This window comes from Salmo salar, chromosome 20 (genome assembly GCF_965601325.2).
Source record: "Salmo salar chromosome 20, fSalSal1, whole genome shotgun sequence".
Taxonomy (NCBI): domain Eukaryota; kingdom Metazoa; phylum Chordata; class Actinopteri; order Salmoniformes; family Salmonidae; genus Salmo; species Salmo salar.
In genome coordinates, this window is record NC_138310.1 from 22,203,008 (window position 1) to 22,222,471 (window position 19,464).

The window sequence follows — 19,464 nt, forward strand, 5'->3', positions numbered from 1 at the left end:
ACCCATGGAAAACACACCATTACCAGGGTGACAATACCTGACCAAACAAAGCCCTTTCACTGGAGACATGCTGAACCCAAGATGTGTGTATGAGAACTAGTTGAAATAATACGAAGGAAACAGTTTAGGCTTTATAACACATTCATCCATTTATTGAAACAATATACTGTGCAATTCGAGATAATTTGAACAAGATAGCTGACCTGGTTGGTGTGTCACTGTATTTGTGTAATAATTCAGTATTTATACCACAGCAATGACCTCCCTTTCTCTCTCCCCATCCCTCCCTGTCTCTCATATCCCTCTGCCTCCTAAGCCTAAGGTGTGTGTGAGTGAGAGCCCTTCCCAGACTGATGGAGCTCCCTGCAGTGGTGCTGCTGTTCCTGATGTATGGTCTGGTGTCTGGAGCCCAGCAGCCCCAGGGCCAGGGGAACCGCCAGGAGAGCAACCCCCAGGCCAGGAGCCAGGGCAGAGCCCCGTCCCAGGAGTTTGAGAGCAGTGAGGATGGCCTGGAGAGAGAGTTCCTGTATTCTGGGCGGAGGAGCAGACGGGCCCTCCCCGACTCCCAGCAGCCTGACGGGTGTTCATACACTTTTATCGTTCCCCAGCAGAAGGTGACAGGGGCCATCTGTGTAAACCGCAAGGAGCCGGACGCAGTGCTGGAGAACCGCGTCAACAAGCAGGAGCTGGAGCTGCTGAACGGGGAGCTGCAGAAGCAGAAGAGGCAGATTGAGACGCTGCAGCAGCTAGTGGAGGTGGACGGAGGCATCGTCAACGAGGTCAAGCTGCTGAGGAAGGAGAGCAGGAACATGAACTCCAGGGTGACCCAGCTCTACATGCAGCTGCTTCACGAGATCATCAGGAAGAGGGACAACTCCCTGGAGCTGTCCCAGATGGAGAACCGCATCCTCAACCAGACCTCGGAGATGCAGCAGCTCACTAACCGCTACAAGGACCTGGAGCACAAATACCAGCACCTGGCCTCTCTGGCCAACAACCAGTCAGTCCTCATCGCCCTGCTGGAGGAGCAGTGCCAGGGTCGGCCGGTCAGCCCCCCTCGCCCAGTCCCTGTACCCCAGCCCAGGCCTCAGCCCCCACCAGCACCATCACCACCCATCAACAAGCCCTACCAACCTCCCACCTACCCACGCCTCACCAACCAGATAACCAATGAGATTCAGAGTGACCAGAAGTCTGTGCTGCCTGTCCTTCCTACCATGCCCAGTGGCACTGGCAGCCCTTCTACCACCAACAAACCCTCTGGTGAGTCACTCTGTTTCATTGAGCAGCCTGCATGCTTATAGTCACCTATTGAAATGAATATTCCTTGATACAGATCTGGTCTGAAGTTACATTTACAGTGAGCTCGGGCGCAGCGCTTTACCATTCAGTCACTTGAATTGTAAATAAGAATATATTTGTAAACACTTCTACATTCACCTGGATGCTACTATGATTACGGATAGTCCTGAATGAATCGTGAATAATGATGAGTGTAACTTTCTCACTCATCATTATTCACAATTCATTCAGGATTATCCGTAATCATAGTAGCATCCAGATGAATGTAGAAGTGTTTAAAAATATATTATATTCTTACTTAGAATAAAAGTGACTCCAAAATGGCAATACATTATTTACCATTCATTTCCATTGGGCACAAAATAATCTGAAACACAACCAAAACAAACAGCAAAGGCATCCAACAAATTTGGAGAGTCACAAGCTTGATGTAGTCATTGCGTGCTAGGAAAACGGGACCAAATACTTAACTTTTTACTACTTAATACACATATAAGTGAATTACTTTTGGAGCTCACTGTATATAAGGAATCAAGCTGAAAAAGAGAAGCTGGCCTGTTCTATGAACCATCCCCAGACTAATGTCAGACAGTCTGAAACAGAGGGTTGTGTGTGAGACTAGTTTGGTCTTTCTAAATCATTCATCACCAGACAACAGCAGCTATCTATTCTTTATCCATTCTTCTCACTATTGTCTATAGGAATAATAAGTCTCAAACATTCCCTGAGAAAAGGCCTCTAGGGAAGAACAGAGATGATGTTGTTTAAAAGCCATTGCGATGCATATCATCTAATGGGCTTGATACTACAGTCAGCTGATGACAATCCGCAAAGCATCTTAAAACACATATTTTGTATACTCATGGATGGTTGGACTGGAGCCCTCTGGTATTGAGGCCACTGAAAGTGGAGCTGTCTGAAACCATCCTCATTGATTTAGTACATTTAGAAGCTTAAGTTACTGGATGATTACTTGGCAACTTAGTGAACTGTGTAGTTGACTGAATACAACAGAGATGTGGATGAGGCTGACTGTCACGCTCGTTAACTGTGTGTGTGGCGAGTTAACGATGGTCTTGAACTGATAATAGAAGTACATTAATCAGAGTGGTCTTCGAACAAAACATGCCTAATAGCTACAGTATATCATGCTCTTGTGATTTCTCCTCTTTTTCAAGTCTCATCCCTTTCACAAACCTTGCAGTATTTATTATCCAGCTCGTATTTAACTGTTAACAGTGAGGTGTTAGTTCGTATGCCTGTGCCAGTGACTATCGCTGTTGGATGGGAGTGCTGAGCCACAGGCAGACATGTGTCTCAGCAGAAACAGACACCAGATGAGGGGGAGTTTAGAGACAGGCTCTGTGTGGTCTCAACTCACCATGGGCTACAAGCCCACTGCCGAGCGGCCAATGCCAGCTTACACTGCATTTCATGGTCAATCTAACTCTGACCATGGTAAGAATAGTGTTCCAGTTATGAGGGGAAACCCCGCCACAGGCTAGCAGCAGGAATTGGCCAGAGGATGTATGGGACTCTAGGGAGAGCTCTCAGTCATCTCAAAGTGATTTGATTAGTATTTTCTTGTTAACAGATGCTTCCACTAGATACCATGTCATTTGAATGAAGTAGGTCACATTGGCTTACGCTATACAGTATTTCCCTCGACACTGTGTCACTGTGTGCTTTCCTGACTGATGTGTAGACACTGTGTTCTGTACTCCGCTAAATAGTTCACAAAATAGCTACCCGGACAATCTGCCTTGAACCTTTTTGCACTAACTATTTTTGACTCGATGTGCACACACTGGACTATACACAGACTCACACATACTTACACTGACACTTCAACACATACACACTCACTCACTCACTCACACATAACACGTACACACAGGCACACATTCGCCCACACACATACTTCTACACTTCCACACTCATCACATACGCTGCTGCTACTGTTTATTATCTATCCTATTGCCTAGTCACTTTACCTCTGCCTAAATGTACATACACTACATGACCATAAGTATGTGGACATCTGCTCGTCGAACATCTCATTCCAAAATAATGGGCATTAATATGGAATTGGTCCCCTCTTTGCTGCTATAACAGCCTCCACTCTTCTGGGTAGGCTTTCCACTAGATGTTGGAACATTGCTGCAGGGACTTGCTTCCATTCAGCCACAAGCATTAGTGAGGTCGGACACTGATGTTGGGCAATTAGGCCTGGCTCGCAGTCGGCATTCCAATTCATCACAAAGGTGTACGATGGGGTTAAGGTCAGGGCTCTGTGCAGGCCAGTCAAGTTCTTCCACACCGATCTCAACATTTCTGTATGGACATCGCTTTGTGCATGGGAGCATTGTCATGCTGAAACAGGAAAGGGCCTTCCCCAAACTGTTGCCACAAAGTTGAAAGCACAGAGTCATCTAGAACGTCATTGTATGCTGTAGCGTTAAGATTTCACTTCACTGGAACTAAGGTGCCTCGCCCGAACCATGAAAAACAGCATTTCCACTGCTCCAGAGTCCAAAAGTGGTGAGATTTACACCACTCCAGCCAACGCTTGGCATTGCGCATGGTGATCTTAGGCTTGTATGCGGCTGCTTGGCTATGGAAACCCATTTCATGAAGCTCCCGACAAAAACTTTTTGCGCTGACGTTGCTTCCAGAGGCAGTTTGGAACTCGGTAATGAGTGTTGCAACCGAGGACAGACGATTTTTACACTCTAATAGCTTCAACACGTCGAACCCACGCTACCTGATACCCTAGACCCACTCCAATTTGCTTACCGCCCCAATAGGTCCACAGACGACGCAATCGCCATCACACTGCACACTGCCCAGAGGAATACCTATGTAAGAATGCTGTTCATCGATTACACCTCAGCATTTAACGCCATAGTACCATCCAAACTCGTCATTAAGCTCGAGACCCTGGGTCTCGACCCCGCCCTGTGCAACTGGTTCCTGGACTTCCTGACGGGCCGCCCCCAAGTGGTGAGGGTAGGTAACAACATCTCCACCCCGCTGATCCTCAACACTGGGTCCCCACAAGGGTGCGTTCTCAGCCCTCTCCTGTACTCCCTGTTCACCCACGACTGCGTGGCCATGAAGGCCTCCAACTCAATCATCAAGTTTGCAGACGACACTACAGTGGTAGGCTTGATTACCAACAACGACGAGATGGCCTACAGGGAGGAGGTGAGGGCCCTCGGAGTGTGGTGTCAGGAAAATAACCTCACACTCAATGTCAACAAAACAAAGGAGATGATCGTGGACTTCAGGAAGCAGCAGAGGGAGCAGCCCCCTATCTACATTGACGGGACAGTAGTGGAGAGGGTGGAAAGTTTTAAGTTCCTCGGCATACACATCATGGACAAACTGAAATGGTCCACCCACACAGACAGCGTGGTGAAGAAGGCGCAGCAGCGCCTCTTCAACCTCAGGAGGCTGAAGAAATTCAGCTTGTCACCAAAAACACACAAACTTTTACAGATGCACAATCAAGAGCATCCTGTCGGGCTGTATCACCGCCTGGTACGGCAGCTGCTCCACCCTTAACCGTAAGGCTCTCCAGAGGGTAGTGAGGTCTGCACAACGCATCACCGGGTGCAAACTACCTGCCCTCCAGGACACCTACACCACCCAATGTCACAGGAAGGCCAAAAAGATCATCAAGGACAACAGCCACCCGAGCCACTGCCTGTTCACCCCGCTATCATCCAGAAGGCGAGGTCAGTACAGGTGCATCAAAGCGGGGACCGAGAGACTGAAAATTAGCTTCTATCTCAAGGCCATCAGACTGTTAAACAGCCATCACTAACATTGAGTGGTTGCTGCCAACATACTGACTCAACTCTAGCCACTTTAATAATGGAAAGATTTATGTAATCAATTTATCACTAGCCACTTTATATAATGCTTACATACCCTACATTACTCATCTCATATGTATATACTGTACTCTATACCATCACTCATATATTTGTATGTACATATTCGTATTCATTCCTTTACACTTGTGTGTATAAGGTAGTTGTTGTGAAATTGTTAGGTTATATTACTTGTTAGATATTACTGCATGGTCGGAACTAGAAGCACAAGCATTTCGCTACACTCGCATTAACATCTGCTAACCATGTGTATGTGACAAATATATTTGATTTGAACACTCCGCAGTTCTGTTCTGTGAGCTTGCTTGTGTGGCCTACCACTTCGCGGCTGAGCCATTGTTGCTCCTAGACGTTTCCACTTCACAATAACAGCACTTACAGTTGACCGGGGCAGCTCTAGCAGGGCAGAAATTTGACGAACTGACTTGTTGGAAAGGTGGCATCCTTTGACGGTGTCACGTTGAAAGTCACTGAGTGCTTCAGTAAAGCCATTCTACTGCCGAGGTTTACCTATGGAGATTGCATGGCTGTGTGCTCAATTTCTACACCTGTCAGCAATGGGTGTGGCTGAAATATTATTTTATTTTTATTCTGCATTGTTGGGAAGGCCCTGTAAGTAAGCATTTCACTGTTAATCTACACCTGCTGTTTACGAAGCATGTGACAATTAAAATCTTATATTATTTGATTGATTTGAAGGGAGGCAAGCAATTTCCTGTCAGGGCCAACTGCAACTCACACCCCAAAGTTTATACAAACTCACCACACAAAAAGAGAGTTCTGTACAATGCAGAAAGGGAGAGAGAGAGAGGGAGAGAGAGAGAGAGAGGGTTGTGGTGAAAGAGAGAGAGAGAGAGAGAGAGAGAGAGAGAGAGAGAGAGAGAGAGAGAGAGAAGAAGGGGGAGGTTGAAAAGACAGAGGAAATGTGTGTTGTAATTTATTCCAGCCCCCAGGCTTGTATCAATCAAATGTTCTGCCACAGTGGCAGGGTTTATCAGTAGTGCTGTCCTTTGGCTTATGTCTGAACAACACAGATCTTTCTGGAGAGGAGGTGGCTGGCTAATGGATTACTTCTCACATGCCATTTTAGCAAAAGCTATTTTATAGAAGTGACTATAGCCGTTTTAGCCTATCAGTTTACAATGTGAACCTTTGTTCATATGACTCTGTGACACTGTGCAACACCTGGTTGACAGTCCTGCTTGGAATTAACTCCATGTTTTCCTCCTTTATATTCTGATACAGCCAGGCTGTCAGTGTGGTCGCTTTATGAAAGCCTGACATCTCCCTGTCTGGTCTTCCTCTCTCTCCATCACCCCTCTCTCACATGCTGCCTTTTCCTCATATTGCTCTCTCCCTACCCTGGCTGGATGTAGACCAGCCGCTTCTGCCTCTGTGTGGATACCTCTCTTCCTCCTGTTTCTGTACAAATGTCCATCGTGTTCTAAACAGGGTCATTTGGCGAATCATATCAGTGTAAACTCTTGAATAGGTTAACACTTTCACATCCAATTAAGAAGTGGAGTCAGAAGCCCTATAGAAGACTGTTTCCATGTATGCGTACTAGAGATCTTCTGAGGGGGAGAGTAATGGCTAACAGGCAATACGCCAATTCCTGTTTTTACAGATATGAACCAGAACACCAAGACAAACGAATAAACCAAACACAAGCAGAATTTAACATAAACTTCATTCCTCGTTAAATCATATACTGCAGAGCAATATAAAACACATCCTGCTTTGGTTTCTGTCAGGGCATCCATCTTAGCATTTGGGTCTGTTATACACTGAGTATACAAAACATTAAGAACACCTGCTCTTTCCATGACAGACTGACCAGGTGAAAGCTATGATTCCTTATTGATATCACTTGTTAAATCCACTTCAATCAGTGTAGATGAAGGGGAGGAAATAGGGTAAAGAAGGATTCCCCCCTACTTACACTCAACATCCTTTACCCAAACACCTTTATTTAATCACTCCCACCCCTCACCCTCCAACCCCTACCAGAAGATATGTGTACTTCTCTGAGTGAGAAATGGCGCTTGCATCTAGCATATAGACAGCTGTATGTCACATTGTGTGGTTGTGAGTGGCATGTAGTGCCATTCTGTGTCCTGGTGAGCGGCTTCATTTCAAAGCCACACCACCCACGTAAACGCACAAGCATTTTGATGGAGGAGACCACTGTCTCAGCAGAGTTTCCATGGCTGATATCTGAGATTAGATTACCAGAGAATGGACAAACTAGAGCCCACTGCTAAGAGCACATGCTATATGAAAACCCTACAGTTCAGATGGAATGTCTCCGATCTGCATAACAGCGCAACAGCTGTCAGGGTCAGTATAGTACAGGATATGGTTTTACCTCTACCGGGGTAGGTCAAAAACTCCCACTGACAATAACAACATGGGAAACATGCATACTAAATGGATGAAATCAAGGAGAGGCACCTACAGGGAGTACTGTCTATAGTTTGTTCCATTTTGCTCAGAGGTTTACTATGATAGTTGCTGCATCCTAAGTGGGTTTAGGAAGACATCAAATATTAGATTTTTTAACTCTATTTCAATGAAAGATAATTTTCTTAAAGCCAAATCTCATTCATCACCAAGGGATCTTTAGAGTACCTGCTGATCCATCTGCTACTGTTGCATCATTCTGCAATCAGGTCTCCCTTTAGCCATATGCCAATGTTGCTCTTGGCTGCACTGCCTGCAACCATTTCACTTGTGAGAGCAGCAGCCAAAGTCAACGCCGGCCTTAAGCTGAGAGCTTTTCCTACTGAAAGACGCTAGTAGTAGCATTACAGATGTAGGATATTAATTTGAGCCACTTTGCTAGAGCAGGAAAATAATCCTTCAGCAAATGGAAATGTTACTTATTATGTGGATTATAATTAATGGACATTTTTGTAGATATTGATACATTTTTCGTAAGTGGAAATCAAGTCTGACATTTCAAAGTGGAAATTACAAACTTTAGAAGCCCTTTTAAAGCTCAAATACACTTAAAGTTTTTCCATTCCTGCAACAGGGTGATCAAATGAAGATCCTGCATCTGTAACAGTAGATCATGCTGTGGTCAATTAGGCTACACAGCCTCTGTCTCTAATACTGTGATAGTCACACAATAATACAGTTGTATTCATTATGAATATATGAAGACTAAAGAAGCGAGTGACTCATATTATAGAAAAATATATAATTTGGCAACCTCCATTGACTCCACCATGGTTTCTGTCTCCTGTCCTGTCCCATACAGGGCCATGGAAGGACTGCCTGCAGGCCCTGGAGGATGGCCACACGGCCAGTGGCATGTACCTAGTGAAGCCAGAGAACGCCAACAGACTGATGCAGGTGTGGTGTGACCAGAGACATGACCCTGGTGGCTGGACTGTCATCCAGAGGAGGCTGGACGGATCAGTCAACTTCTTCAGGAACTGGGAGACTTACAAGGTAGGTAAACAACTCCACACTACGGCCAACTAATTTAGTAAAGAGGGAGGCAGGTTCAATGTAGACTTGTGTCTGTATGTCGTGGCTGAGTGAAACAGGTGCCATGTCTGTTGTGTCTGACGTTATACAGATCTGTACTAATAAGGAAATGTAATTGTTGAGGTTTGAGGAGAATGGTCCCCTGCACTGCCTGCTCTGCTGTGGGTTCTGCACCTGTCAGTCACACCACTGGCATATGACTCATAACACCCGCCAACATGAGTTGGGTCTTTGTGAAATTAGTCCACATAGGACGCATACAGACTTAATGACAAACGTGTAGACGAGAGGCTGCTATACTGGAAATAAATGCCACAATAAAAAAACAGCCCACTGTAAAATGATTCATGGTCCATAAAAATTATTTATATTTACGTCATGGCAATGGTTTATGATGAGGAAAAAGACATTGATGAATTCAGGCATTTACACAACTTTACACAGGCATTTATGAGGACAGCGTGAAATACTAAGGGATGACTATTGCCAGTGTTTTTCCTGAGCCAGTAAAAGGATCTAAAGCACTAGAAAAGGGTGAAGCAATTGAAGGGTGAACATCAGAGGGCAGACAATTTGCAAGGGTCTTGTTTAAATCTTTGCCAGAGAACTATCCAATACTTTACAATACACCTTAAAACAAATGGGAATGAAATGTGTACAATAGCCAGATCATCCCATGAAACAAAGCATCTACAATGTAATGTAAGCCATATTACATCCTATGACAGATAGCACAGAGCTGAAGCAGAACAGTCCAGACCAGCACACATCTTGTAACAAGCTCACAGATCTCCCACTCTTCTACACAGGCCATCAATACGTTTTTGATAAGATAGTGAAGAATTAACCACTGAATACCGGGCTGGATATGGTGTAGTTGGTTCATGGGCCATTTGCTGTTACTTTGAGTAGAGTAGAGCCTCTGATTTTTATTTAACTACAAACATATTTAAAAAAAGAGTAGAGCCTCTGAATTATCCCCCAGACCTCCAGATCAACTGCTTACAGCTGACGGGACTTGTGTAAAGCCCATCATGTTGACTGTGTTGTATGTATCTTTTCCCCTCATAGCAAGGCTTTGGAAACATAGATGGAGAGTATTGGCTGGGCCTGGAGAACATCTACTGGCTGACCAACCAGGGGAACTACAAGCTGCTGGTGACTCTGGAGGACTGGTCTGGTAGGAAGGTGTTTGCAGAGTACGCCAGCTTCAGGCTGGAGCCTGAGGCAGACTTCTACAAACTCAGGGTGGGCCGCTACCATGGCAACGCCGGAGACTCCCTCACCTGGCACAACGGCAAACAGTTCACTACGCTGGACAGAGACCATGATGTGTATACAGGTAATGTCAAGATCATACAGTTGCATACACTCTCCCTATAACAACAGAAATGTGAAATAAAAGCTTCAGTGTTCTGACAATTTGCCAAATTAACTGACATTTAACCTAGTGCATAGGCCGACAATAGATTTCGATTGAGATTCAACAATGATGTCTAACTAATATTTGCTTCAACCCAGGTAACTGTGCCCACTACCAGAAGGGAGGCTGGTGGTACAATGCATGTGCCCATTCTAACCTCAATGGAGTATGGTACAGAGGTGGACACTACCGCAGTCGCTACCAAGATGGAGTCTACTGGGCTGAATTCAGAGGAGGGGCCTACTCTCTGAAGAAAGTATCTATGATGATAAGACCGAACCCAAACACCTTTCATTAAGTATCCATGGCAAAACTATTTCCTTTCCACGAACTTAAATTCAAACAGCTCTTGAACTCTGATACAATGGAACCTCACACAACCAGATCAAGAGGACGATGACATAGAAAGTGCAATATCTAAGCCTTGGAGAAGCAATAAAGGAGAAGCAGGGTGCATCATGTTGCTTCAAAGTCCCTTAGTAAAAAAAAAAAAAAAAAAGTGTTTGGCCAGATACAATGCGTTTTCTAGTGAACAAATTAACAACAGCTTTTCAGCACGCTTATAGGGAAAAGCATTCAACATGTATGGCAGTTACACAAATGATTGATGATTGGCTGAGAGAAATTGATAATAAAAAGATTGTGGGAGCTGTTTTGTTAGACTTCAGTGCAGCTTTTGACATTATCGATCATCATCTGCTGCTGGAAAAACATACACCACCGTTCAAAAGTTTGGGGTCACTTAGAAATGTCCTTGTTTTCCATGAAAACATACATGAAATGAGTTGCAAAATGAATAGGAAATATAGTCAAGACGTTGACAAGGTTATAAATCATGATTTTTAATTCAAATAATAATTGTGTCAAAGAAACCTCAATTTGCAGCAATTACAGCCTTACAGACCTTTGGCATTCTAGTTGTCAATTTGATGAGGTAATCTGAAGAGATTTCACCCAATGCTTCCTGAAGCACCTCCCACAAATTGGATTGGCTTGATGGGCACTTTTTACATACCATATGGTCAAGCTGCTCCCACAACAGCGCAATAGGGTTGAGATCTGTTGACAGTGCTGGCCACTCCATTATAGACAGAATACCAGCAGACCTCTTCTTCCCTAAATAGTTATTGCATGGTTTGGAGCTGTGCTTTGGGTTATTGTCCTGTTTTAGGAGGAAATTGGCTCTAATTAAGCACCGTCCACAGGGTATGGCGTTGCAAAATGGAGTGATAGCCTTCCTTCTTCATGATCCCTTTTACCCTGTACAAATCTCCCACTTTACCACCACCAAAGCACCCCCAGACCATCACATTGCCTCCACCATGATGACAGATGGCGTCAAGCACTCCTCCAGCATCTATTCATTTTTTCTGCGTCTCACGAATGTTCTTCCTTGTGATCCGAACACCTCAAACTTAGACTTGTCTGTCCATAACACTTTTTTCCAATCTTCCTCTGTCCAGTGTCTGTGTTCTTTTGCATCTAATTATTTTATTTTTATTGGCCAGTCTGAGATATGGCTTTTTCTTTGCAACTCTGCCTAGAAGGCCAGCATCCCGGAGTTGCCTCTTCACTGTTGACGTTGAGACTGGTGTTTTGAAGGAACTGTTTAATGAAGCTGCCAGCTGAGGACTTGTGAGGCATCTGTTTCTCAAACTAGATACTCTAATGTACTTGTCCTCTTGCTCAGTTGTGAACCGGGGCCTCCCACTCCTCTTTCTATTCTGGTTAGAGCCAGTTTTCACTGTTCTGTGAAGGGAATAGTACACAGCGTTGTACAAGATCTTCAGTTTCTTGGCAATTTCTCACATGGAACAGCCTTAATTTCTCACAACAATAGACTGATGTCTTTCAGAAGAAAGTTCTTTGTTTTTGGCCATTTTGAGCCTGTACTCAAACCCACAAATGCTGAAGCTCCAGATACTCAACTAGTCTAAAGAATGCCAGTTTTATTGCTTCTTTAATCACAACAGTTTTCAGCTGTTTTCTAATGATCAATTAGACTTTTAAAATGATAAACCTGGATTAGCTAACACAACGTGTCATTGGAACAGAGGAGTGATGGTTGCTGATAATGAGCCTCTGTACACCGATGTAGATATTCCATAAAAAATCTGTCGTTTCCAGTTACAATAGTCATTTACAACATTAACAATGTCTACACTGTATTTCTGATCAATAATTTGATGTTATTTTAATGGACCAAAATGTGCTTTTCTTTCAAAAACAAGGACATTTCTAAGTGACCCCAAACTTTTGAACGGTAGTGTACGTGTTATGGCTTTACATCCCCTGGTATATTGTGGATCAAGAGTTACCTGCCTAACAGAACACAGAGGGTGTTCTTTAATGGAAACTTCTCCAACATAATCCAGGTATAGTCAGGCATTCCCCAGGGCAGCTATCTAGGCCCCTTACTTTTTTCAATCTTTACTAATTACCTGCCACTGGCTCCTAGTAAAGCCTGTGTTTCAATGTATGCTGATGACTCAACACTATACACTTCAACTACTACAGCAAGTGAAATAACTTAAAGAGCTGCAGTCAGTTTCAGAATGGGTGGCAAGAAATAAGTTAGTCCTGAATATTTCAAAAACTAAAAGCCTTGTATTTGGGACAAATCATTCACTGTACCCTAAGACTCAACTAAATATTGTAATGAATAATGTGCAAATTAAGCAAGTTGAGGAGACTAAACTGCTTGGAGTGATCCTGGATTGTAAACTATCATGGTCAAAACATATTGATGCAACAGTAGCTAAGATGGGGTGAAGTCTGTCCATAATAAAATGCTGTTCTGCCTTGTTAACAACGCTATTGACAAGGCAGGTCCTACAGGCCCTAGTTTTGTTGGACCTGCACTACTGTCCAGTCGTGTGGTCAGGTGCCACGCGACTGGACAGAGCAGGCCCAGAACAGGACAGCACGGCTGGCACTTAAATGTACACGGGGAGCTAACATTAATATGTCAATCTCTCCTGGCTCAAAATATAGGAGATTGACTTTATCACTGCTTGTATTCGTGAGACGTATTTACATGTTGAATGCACCGACACCCATGCATACCCCACAAGACATGCCACCAGAGGTCTCTTCACAGTCCCCAAGTCTAGAACAGACTATAGGAGGCACACATTACTACATAGAACTCTATTCAACATCAAGTAACTCATGCAAGCAGTTAAATCAGATTGAAAAACCCCAGATAAAAACACACCTTATGGAACAGCAGGGACTGTGAAGAGGCACACACACACGATAACGTACGCACTATACACACACGTACACATGGATTTTATGTTGGAGATATGTGGTAGTAGAGTAGTGGCCTGGGGACACACACTTAATGTGTTGTGAAATCTGTTGTGAAATCTGTTGTGAAATGTAATATTATGTTTTTAATTGTATATAACTGCCTTAATTTTGCTGGACCCCAGGAAGAGTAGCTGCTGCTAATGGGGATCCATAATAAAAACAAATGTTGCTCCAAAGACAAACATATGCACTAGCACAGCTGTATGCTTGCTTCTCTCCCTTCAAATTCTATTCAAATGTGTCTGTTAGCTTTACATTGAGTAAGGTGTACTGCTACCTTAGAACTGATGGAACGGTGTGATTCATTTGGGATAAAACAAAGATAAAAAGAAAATGAGGAGAGAGTACGTCAGTTCACAGTACTTACACTAAGTAGCTTGGGATTGCAATCTTATATTGAAATCCGTATGTATTATAATACAATACATCTTTTTAGTAGAATGAAGATGACACAGGACATTATATCCAGTGACTAGCCTTATTTTGTTTAAAGCAAGCTCTTCAGGTGAGTCATTTATAGGAAACAATAATCACATTTCCTGGTACAGGTACTCTTATTGTGTATACCTGCAATTCATTCGCCATTAGCCATCATCTTTGTTAAGATATACAATCTAATGTCTACCACGAATGTTAAAGGAGGCACAGATACAATAGTCTGGTACTGTCAACAATCATCACCTGCTATCTGTCTTACAAACTCACAGTAAACAATGATGTATATCATTCAACTATACATAATGCTTGTGTGGCACAGTAGTCCAAGGTACAGGGTCCAGTAAAACCGAAGTACAGTCGTGGCCAAAAGTTTTGAGAATGACACAAATATTAATTTTCACAAAGTCTGCTGCCTCAGTTTGTATGATGGCAATTTGCATATACTCCAGAATGTTATGAAGAATGATCAGATGAATTGCAATTAATTGCAAAGTCCCTCTTTGCCATGCAAATGAACTGAATCCCCCCAAAACATTTCCACTGCATTTCAGCCCTGCCACAAAAGGACCAGCTGACATCATGTCAGTGATTCTCTCGTTAACACAGGTGTGAGTGTTGACGAGGACAAGGCTGGAGATCACTCTGTCATGCTGATTGAGTTTGAATAACAGACTGGAAGCTTCAAAAGGAGGGTGGTGCTTGCAATCATTGTTCTTCCTCTGTCAAACATGGTTACCTGCAAGGTAACACGTGCCGTAATCATTGCTTTGCACAAAACGGGCTTCACAGGCAAGGAAATTGCTGCCAGTAAGATTGCACCTAAATCAACCATATATCGGATCATCAAGAACTTCAAGGAGAGCGGTTCAATTGTTGCGAAGAAGGCTTCAGGGCGCCCAAGATGGTCCAGCAAGCACCAGGACCGTCTCCTAAAGTTGATTCAGCTGCGGGATTGGAGCACCACCAGTACAGAGCTTGCTCAGGAATGGCAGCAGGCAGGTGTGAGTGCATCTGCATGCACAGTGAGATGAAGACTTTTGGAGGATGGCCTGGTGTCAAGAAGGGCAGTAAAGAAGCCACTTCTCTCCAGGAAAAACATAAGGGACAGACTGATATTCTGCAAAAGGTACAGGGATTGGACTGCTGAGGACTGGGGTAAAGTCATTTTCTCTGATGAATCCCCTTTCCGATTGTTTGGGGCATCCGGAAAAAAGCTTGTCCGGAGAAGACAAGGTGAGCGCTACCATCAGTCCTGCGTCATGCCAACAGTAAAGCATCCTGAGACCATTCATGTGTGGGGTTGCTTCTCAGCCAAGGGAGTGGGCTCACTCACAATTTTGCCTAAGAACATAGCCATGAATAAAGAATGGTACCAACACATCCCCCGAGAGCAACTTCTCCCAACCATCCAAGAACAGTTTGGTGATGAATAATGCCTTTTCCACCATGATGGAGCACCTTGCCATAAGGCAAAGGTGATAACTAAGTGGCTCGGAGAACAAAACAGATATTTTGGGTCCATGGCCAGGAAACTCCCCAGACCTTAATCCCATTGAGAACTTGTGGTCAATCCTCAAGAGGCGGGTGGACAAACAAAAACCCACAAATTCTGACAAACTCCAAGCATTGATTATGCAACAATGGGCTGCCATCAGTCAGGATGTGGCCCAGAAGTTAATTGACAGCATGCCAGGGCGGATTGCAGAGGTCTTGAAAAAGAATAGTCAACACTGCAATTATTGACTCTTTGCATCAACTTCATGTAATTGTCAATAAAAGCCTTTGACACTTATGAAATGGTTGTAATTATACTTCAGTATTCCATATTAACATCTGACAAAAATATTTAAAGACACTGAAGCAGCAAACTTTGTGAAAATTAATATTTGTGTCATTCTCAAAACTTTTGGCCACGACTATACAATGACAACTGACTTGATCATAAGTCTAGATGGTAGAGTGATATTTTATCAAATATAAAGGTTACATGCAGCTGTCATATTTCAATATTGCTTTCTGACATGAAAACTCAATTTTGCTTGCAACCAAGGAACAATGTATGTACTGTATAAATGTATTGTTGGTGTAAAATGACTCAACACATTTTGTCTGTACATAAAATATATTTGTAATATAATGTAACAAAGCTAACATGTATCATATACAGTTGCAATAAACGATATGCAGCTTCTTTGCTTTTCTTTATGAGTTCTTGCTTTATGTACAGACACGACTGTACATTCTGTTGTATGATCTTGTATATGTTCATGTGTCTTGGATCTAGTATTACAGGCCATACACACACACAGAGAGATAGATAGATTGATAGACGAGAGAGAGAGAGAGAGAGAGAATGTCTGAGAGGCTGAGCCAGACAGGGCATGGCTCCATGGAGATTAAGCTAATTACAGGCAGTCTGCAATGAAGGTGTCAGCTCTCTCCTCTCCTGTGGACAATATTAGGCCACGTGTGACTAAGGAGACAGAGCCACTGTCTCTGTCTCTGACGTAGCATTTATCAACCACAGGGCCAGTGGAACATGGGATGACAAATGAAACCTGACAGCCTGTAAAACCCCAGGCATGCTACAGTCCCTTACCCTCACAGTAGACAGTGCTTTTATTTGACTGAACCAGAGATTTCCAAACCAGGGTGGAAAATGACGAGAGAGAGAGCGAGAAAGAAAGAAAGAAAATAAGAAAATAAGAAAGAAAGAAAGAAAGGAAGAGAGAAGAAAGAAAGATAGAAAGAAAGAAAGAAAGAAAGAAAGAAAGAAAGAAAGGAGAGAGAAGCACATTCATGGACTAATGGCAAACTGTTAAGCACGCCATTTGTAATGCAGTCTGAAAATATGTCCCTTTAGGAGAGATATGACAGGACATTCATGCATTAAGAAACTATAACGGTATATCAAAACTTAGTAGGTGGATATTGCCCATCTCTAGAGAAAGGATATGCATGTTTACACTGTAATTAATAGAGTTTCATCCAATGTTTTTCATCTGAACATCCTTTGCAACCATCCAATGAAATGTATCAAAAAGAACCATCCCACTGGGCAAAGCATGATTGAATCGTTGTTTCCATGTCATTAGAACACCAAAAATATATGTTCTTATGTTGAATCAACGTGGAAAACTAATTGGATTTGCAAAAAGTCATCAATGTAATGACATGTTTACCTAATCCAATGACAGTGCATTTTTTTGGTGAATTTACATTAGTTGACAACTCAATCAAATGTAAATCAAAACTAGAGGTTAAACTGACATCTGTGCCCAGTGGGATCGGTTAACCAATGAGACGTGTCCAACGAATAATAAACAGAGTAAGATAAAAGCTTGATGAGCGTGTTCATTTATAACAGCTCTTCAGAATAAAATCATCTAAAAGACGTTAGCACAGCCACCTAGCATGCTAGCAGCCACCTAGCAAAATTATGATAATGCCCTTTTAGTGTAAGAGCGGTTTGAACAGACTGCCTGACATTTCTGCCTGTTTAAGCTATAAGAAAGAGAGTTCCAACCCTCTATGCCAATAACAGCTAGTTTTCTCCTTCCCACTCAGACCACTCCTAGACAGTCCTAGCAAAATCCTTGCATGAGAAATTGCTCGTGGCCTAGAAGCTATTTTTGTTTGCTTTGACCATTTTAATTGAAAACAATCACAGTAAGGTAATTACTTGTCCAGAAATGATTTGATATTGAGATAAAAACGGCTTAAGGTGAATTTCCTGAAATTCCACGCATTTTACCATGGGGAGTTGCAAAAATGTTGCAGTTTTAAAGCAAGCTTTCCGCATTTCTACACATTTTGCTATGGGGCAGAGAGAGAAAAATTGCAGTTTTTCAGCTAACAGTTGGTATTCGGCCATGATTACTACAAGTTTAGATAGCTGGCTAGACTAACTTACTAATCGAAAAAAAAAAATCTGACATGGCTAATTGAGGGACTGTCAGTGACTGACATAACAAGAGAAAAACTGCTGATGTACAACCACATGTAAAAATTGCACCTTGTGTATTCTACTATTCTATTTTTGTATGATTATATATTTTTTCCTCAAACAGTAACAACCATACATAAACAAAAGACAAACAGACCCACACAAATTCCAACAAACATCAATAACATGATACCTGCACAGACCCACATGTTCCCACCTCAACTATACACATCACATATGTCTCATAACCACACTCCCCCTCATCCTTCATCCCCTGGAACTTTCCAGTGCTTGTAGCACTCTATGGCATATGGCCTCAAATTGCACTGTTCTATTTTTCTCTGTAGCCCACATCTTTTCAATATTTAAATTATAGTACATTTGACCCATCCACTGTTGTAGTGATTGAGGATCATTTGATTTTCAGTTTTTAAGTAGTCGAGAAAAGACCGTCACCCCATTGGGTATCTCACCGTAACCTCATATGCCATGTCTTGAAATATACAGATAGACAGTTTAAAAGTAAACTTATATTGTAAAACTTCTGACTGCCAACGTTCTAACTTCACCCATAACTTTTTGACTTTATAGCACTCCCGGAAGGCATGAAGTATTGAGTCATTGTTAGTTTTACACTTTAGACATGACTCTGCTGTTGTGCTGTAGAATTTGTGAATTGGATTATAATGGATTAAGCATAGATTTTCATTAACTGTAATTCATGTTTGTTCATTATGTTCCAACACTCCCTCCATCTTGTGCTAATATCAGTTATTTTAAAGTCTTGGTTCCAATAGTTTATATATTTTCTAAGAGATTGGTTAGGCTCTCTGTAAGGTTGTGTATATCTTATCATATGAGTATATTTTCTGACTCAAATAAGATTCCCTCAACATTGCTTTGATTTTCAAAAGCTTTCAGGTCAAAACTTAGTGATTTAAAACTTAAGTTGCATATTTGAAAATGTCTTCATTGGTCAGTCCAAAATTGCTTTTTAATTCTGTTATGGAAATAATTGTATTTCCTATTACCATGTAATTACCACGGTTTCTATGCCTTTAGTTTTTCACGTGGGACAATTTATCTGTCGATTCTGAAGAGCTATCCAATAATTATTCCATAGGGGTGTGTTTTTAGGGAGTGATATTGGTTCTTGTAGAATCCATTTAATTTTCTCCCATATTGTTAGTGTTCTGCACTAAGAAGTTGTTCATGTTCAAGATTCTGGGGATGAGCATGCACATCTTCAATATGTAATATTAATAATACATTTTATTTGGTGGATGCCTTTCAGGGTACTCAAGGACATCTTACATTAAAAGTAGGCCTACATACAAGCAAGAGCAGTATATAAGATCATGAAATCATTTGCATTAATCAAAGAATAATTTTAACCAAAGGACCAGACTAAACAGATAAAAAGAGGATGGAAGGGTTGGGTAACAAAATTGGTAGGAGGATACGAACCCGGTTTAGGGTAAGGGTTGGGGGGACACATACACATACATACAGTGCATTCGGAAAACATTCAGACCCCTTGACTTTTTCTACATTTTGTTACGTCACAGCCGTATTCTAAAATGGATTGAATAGTTTTTCCCCCACGTCAATCTACATACAATACCCCATAATGACAAAGCAAA

The 19,464-nt window shown here is 42.4% G+C and overlaps 1 protein-coding gene across 1 annotated transcript in view; it reads left to right on the forward strand.

The window, feature by feature from the left end:
* Positions 1-16,066, forward strand: part of LOC106579898 (angiopoietin-related protein 2) — a 42,289-nt gene extending 26,223 nt beyond the window's left edge. Inside the window, exons 2-5 of the mRNA XM_014160250.3 lie at positions 317-1,263; positions 8,467-8,660; positions 9,771-10,041; positions 10,221-16,066. Of these exons, the coding sequence (XP_014015725.1) occupies positions 354-1,263; positions 8,467-8,660; positions 9,771-10,041; positions 10,221-10,420 (1,575 nt within the window). The 5' untranslated portion in view covers positions 317-353 and the 3' untranslated portion in view covers positions 10,421-16,066. The remainder of the gene's footprint in view (positions 1-316; positions 1,264-8,466; positions 8,661-9,770; positions 10,042-10,220) is intronic.
* Positions 16,067-19,464: the final 3,398 nt, after the last annotated feature.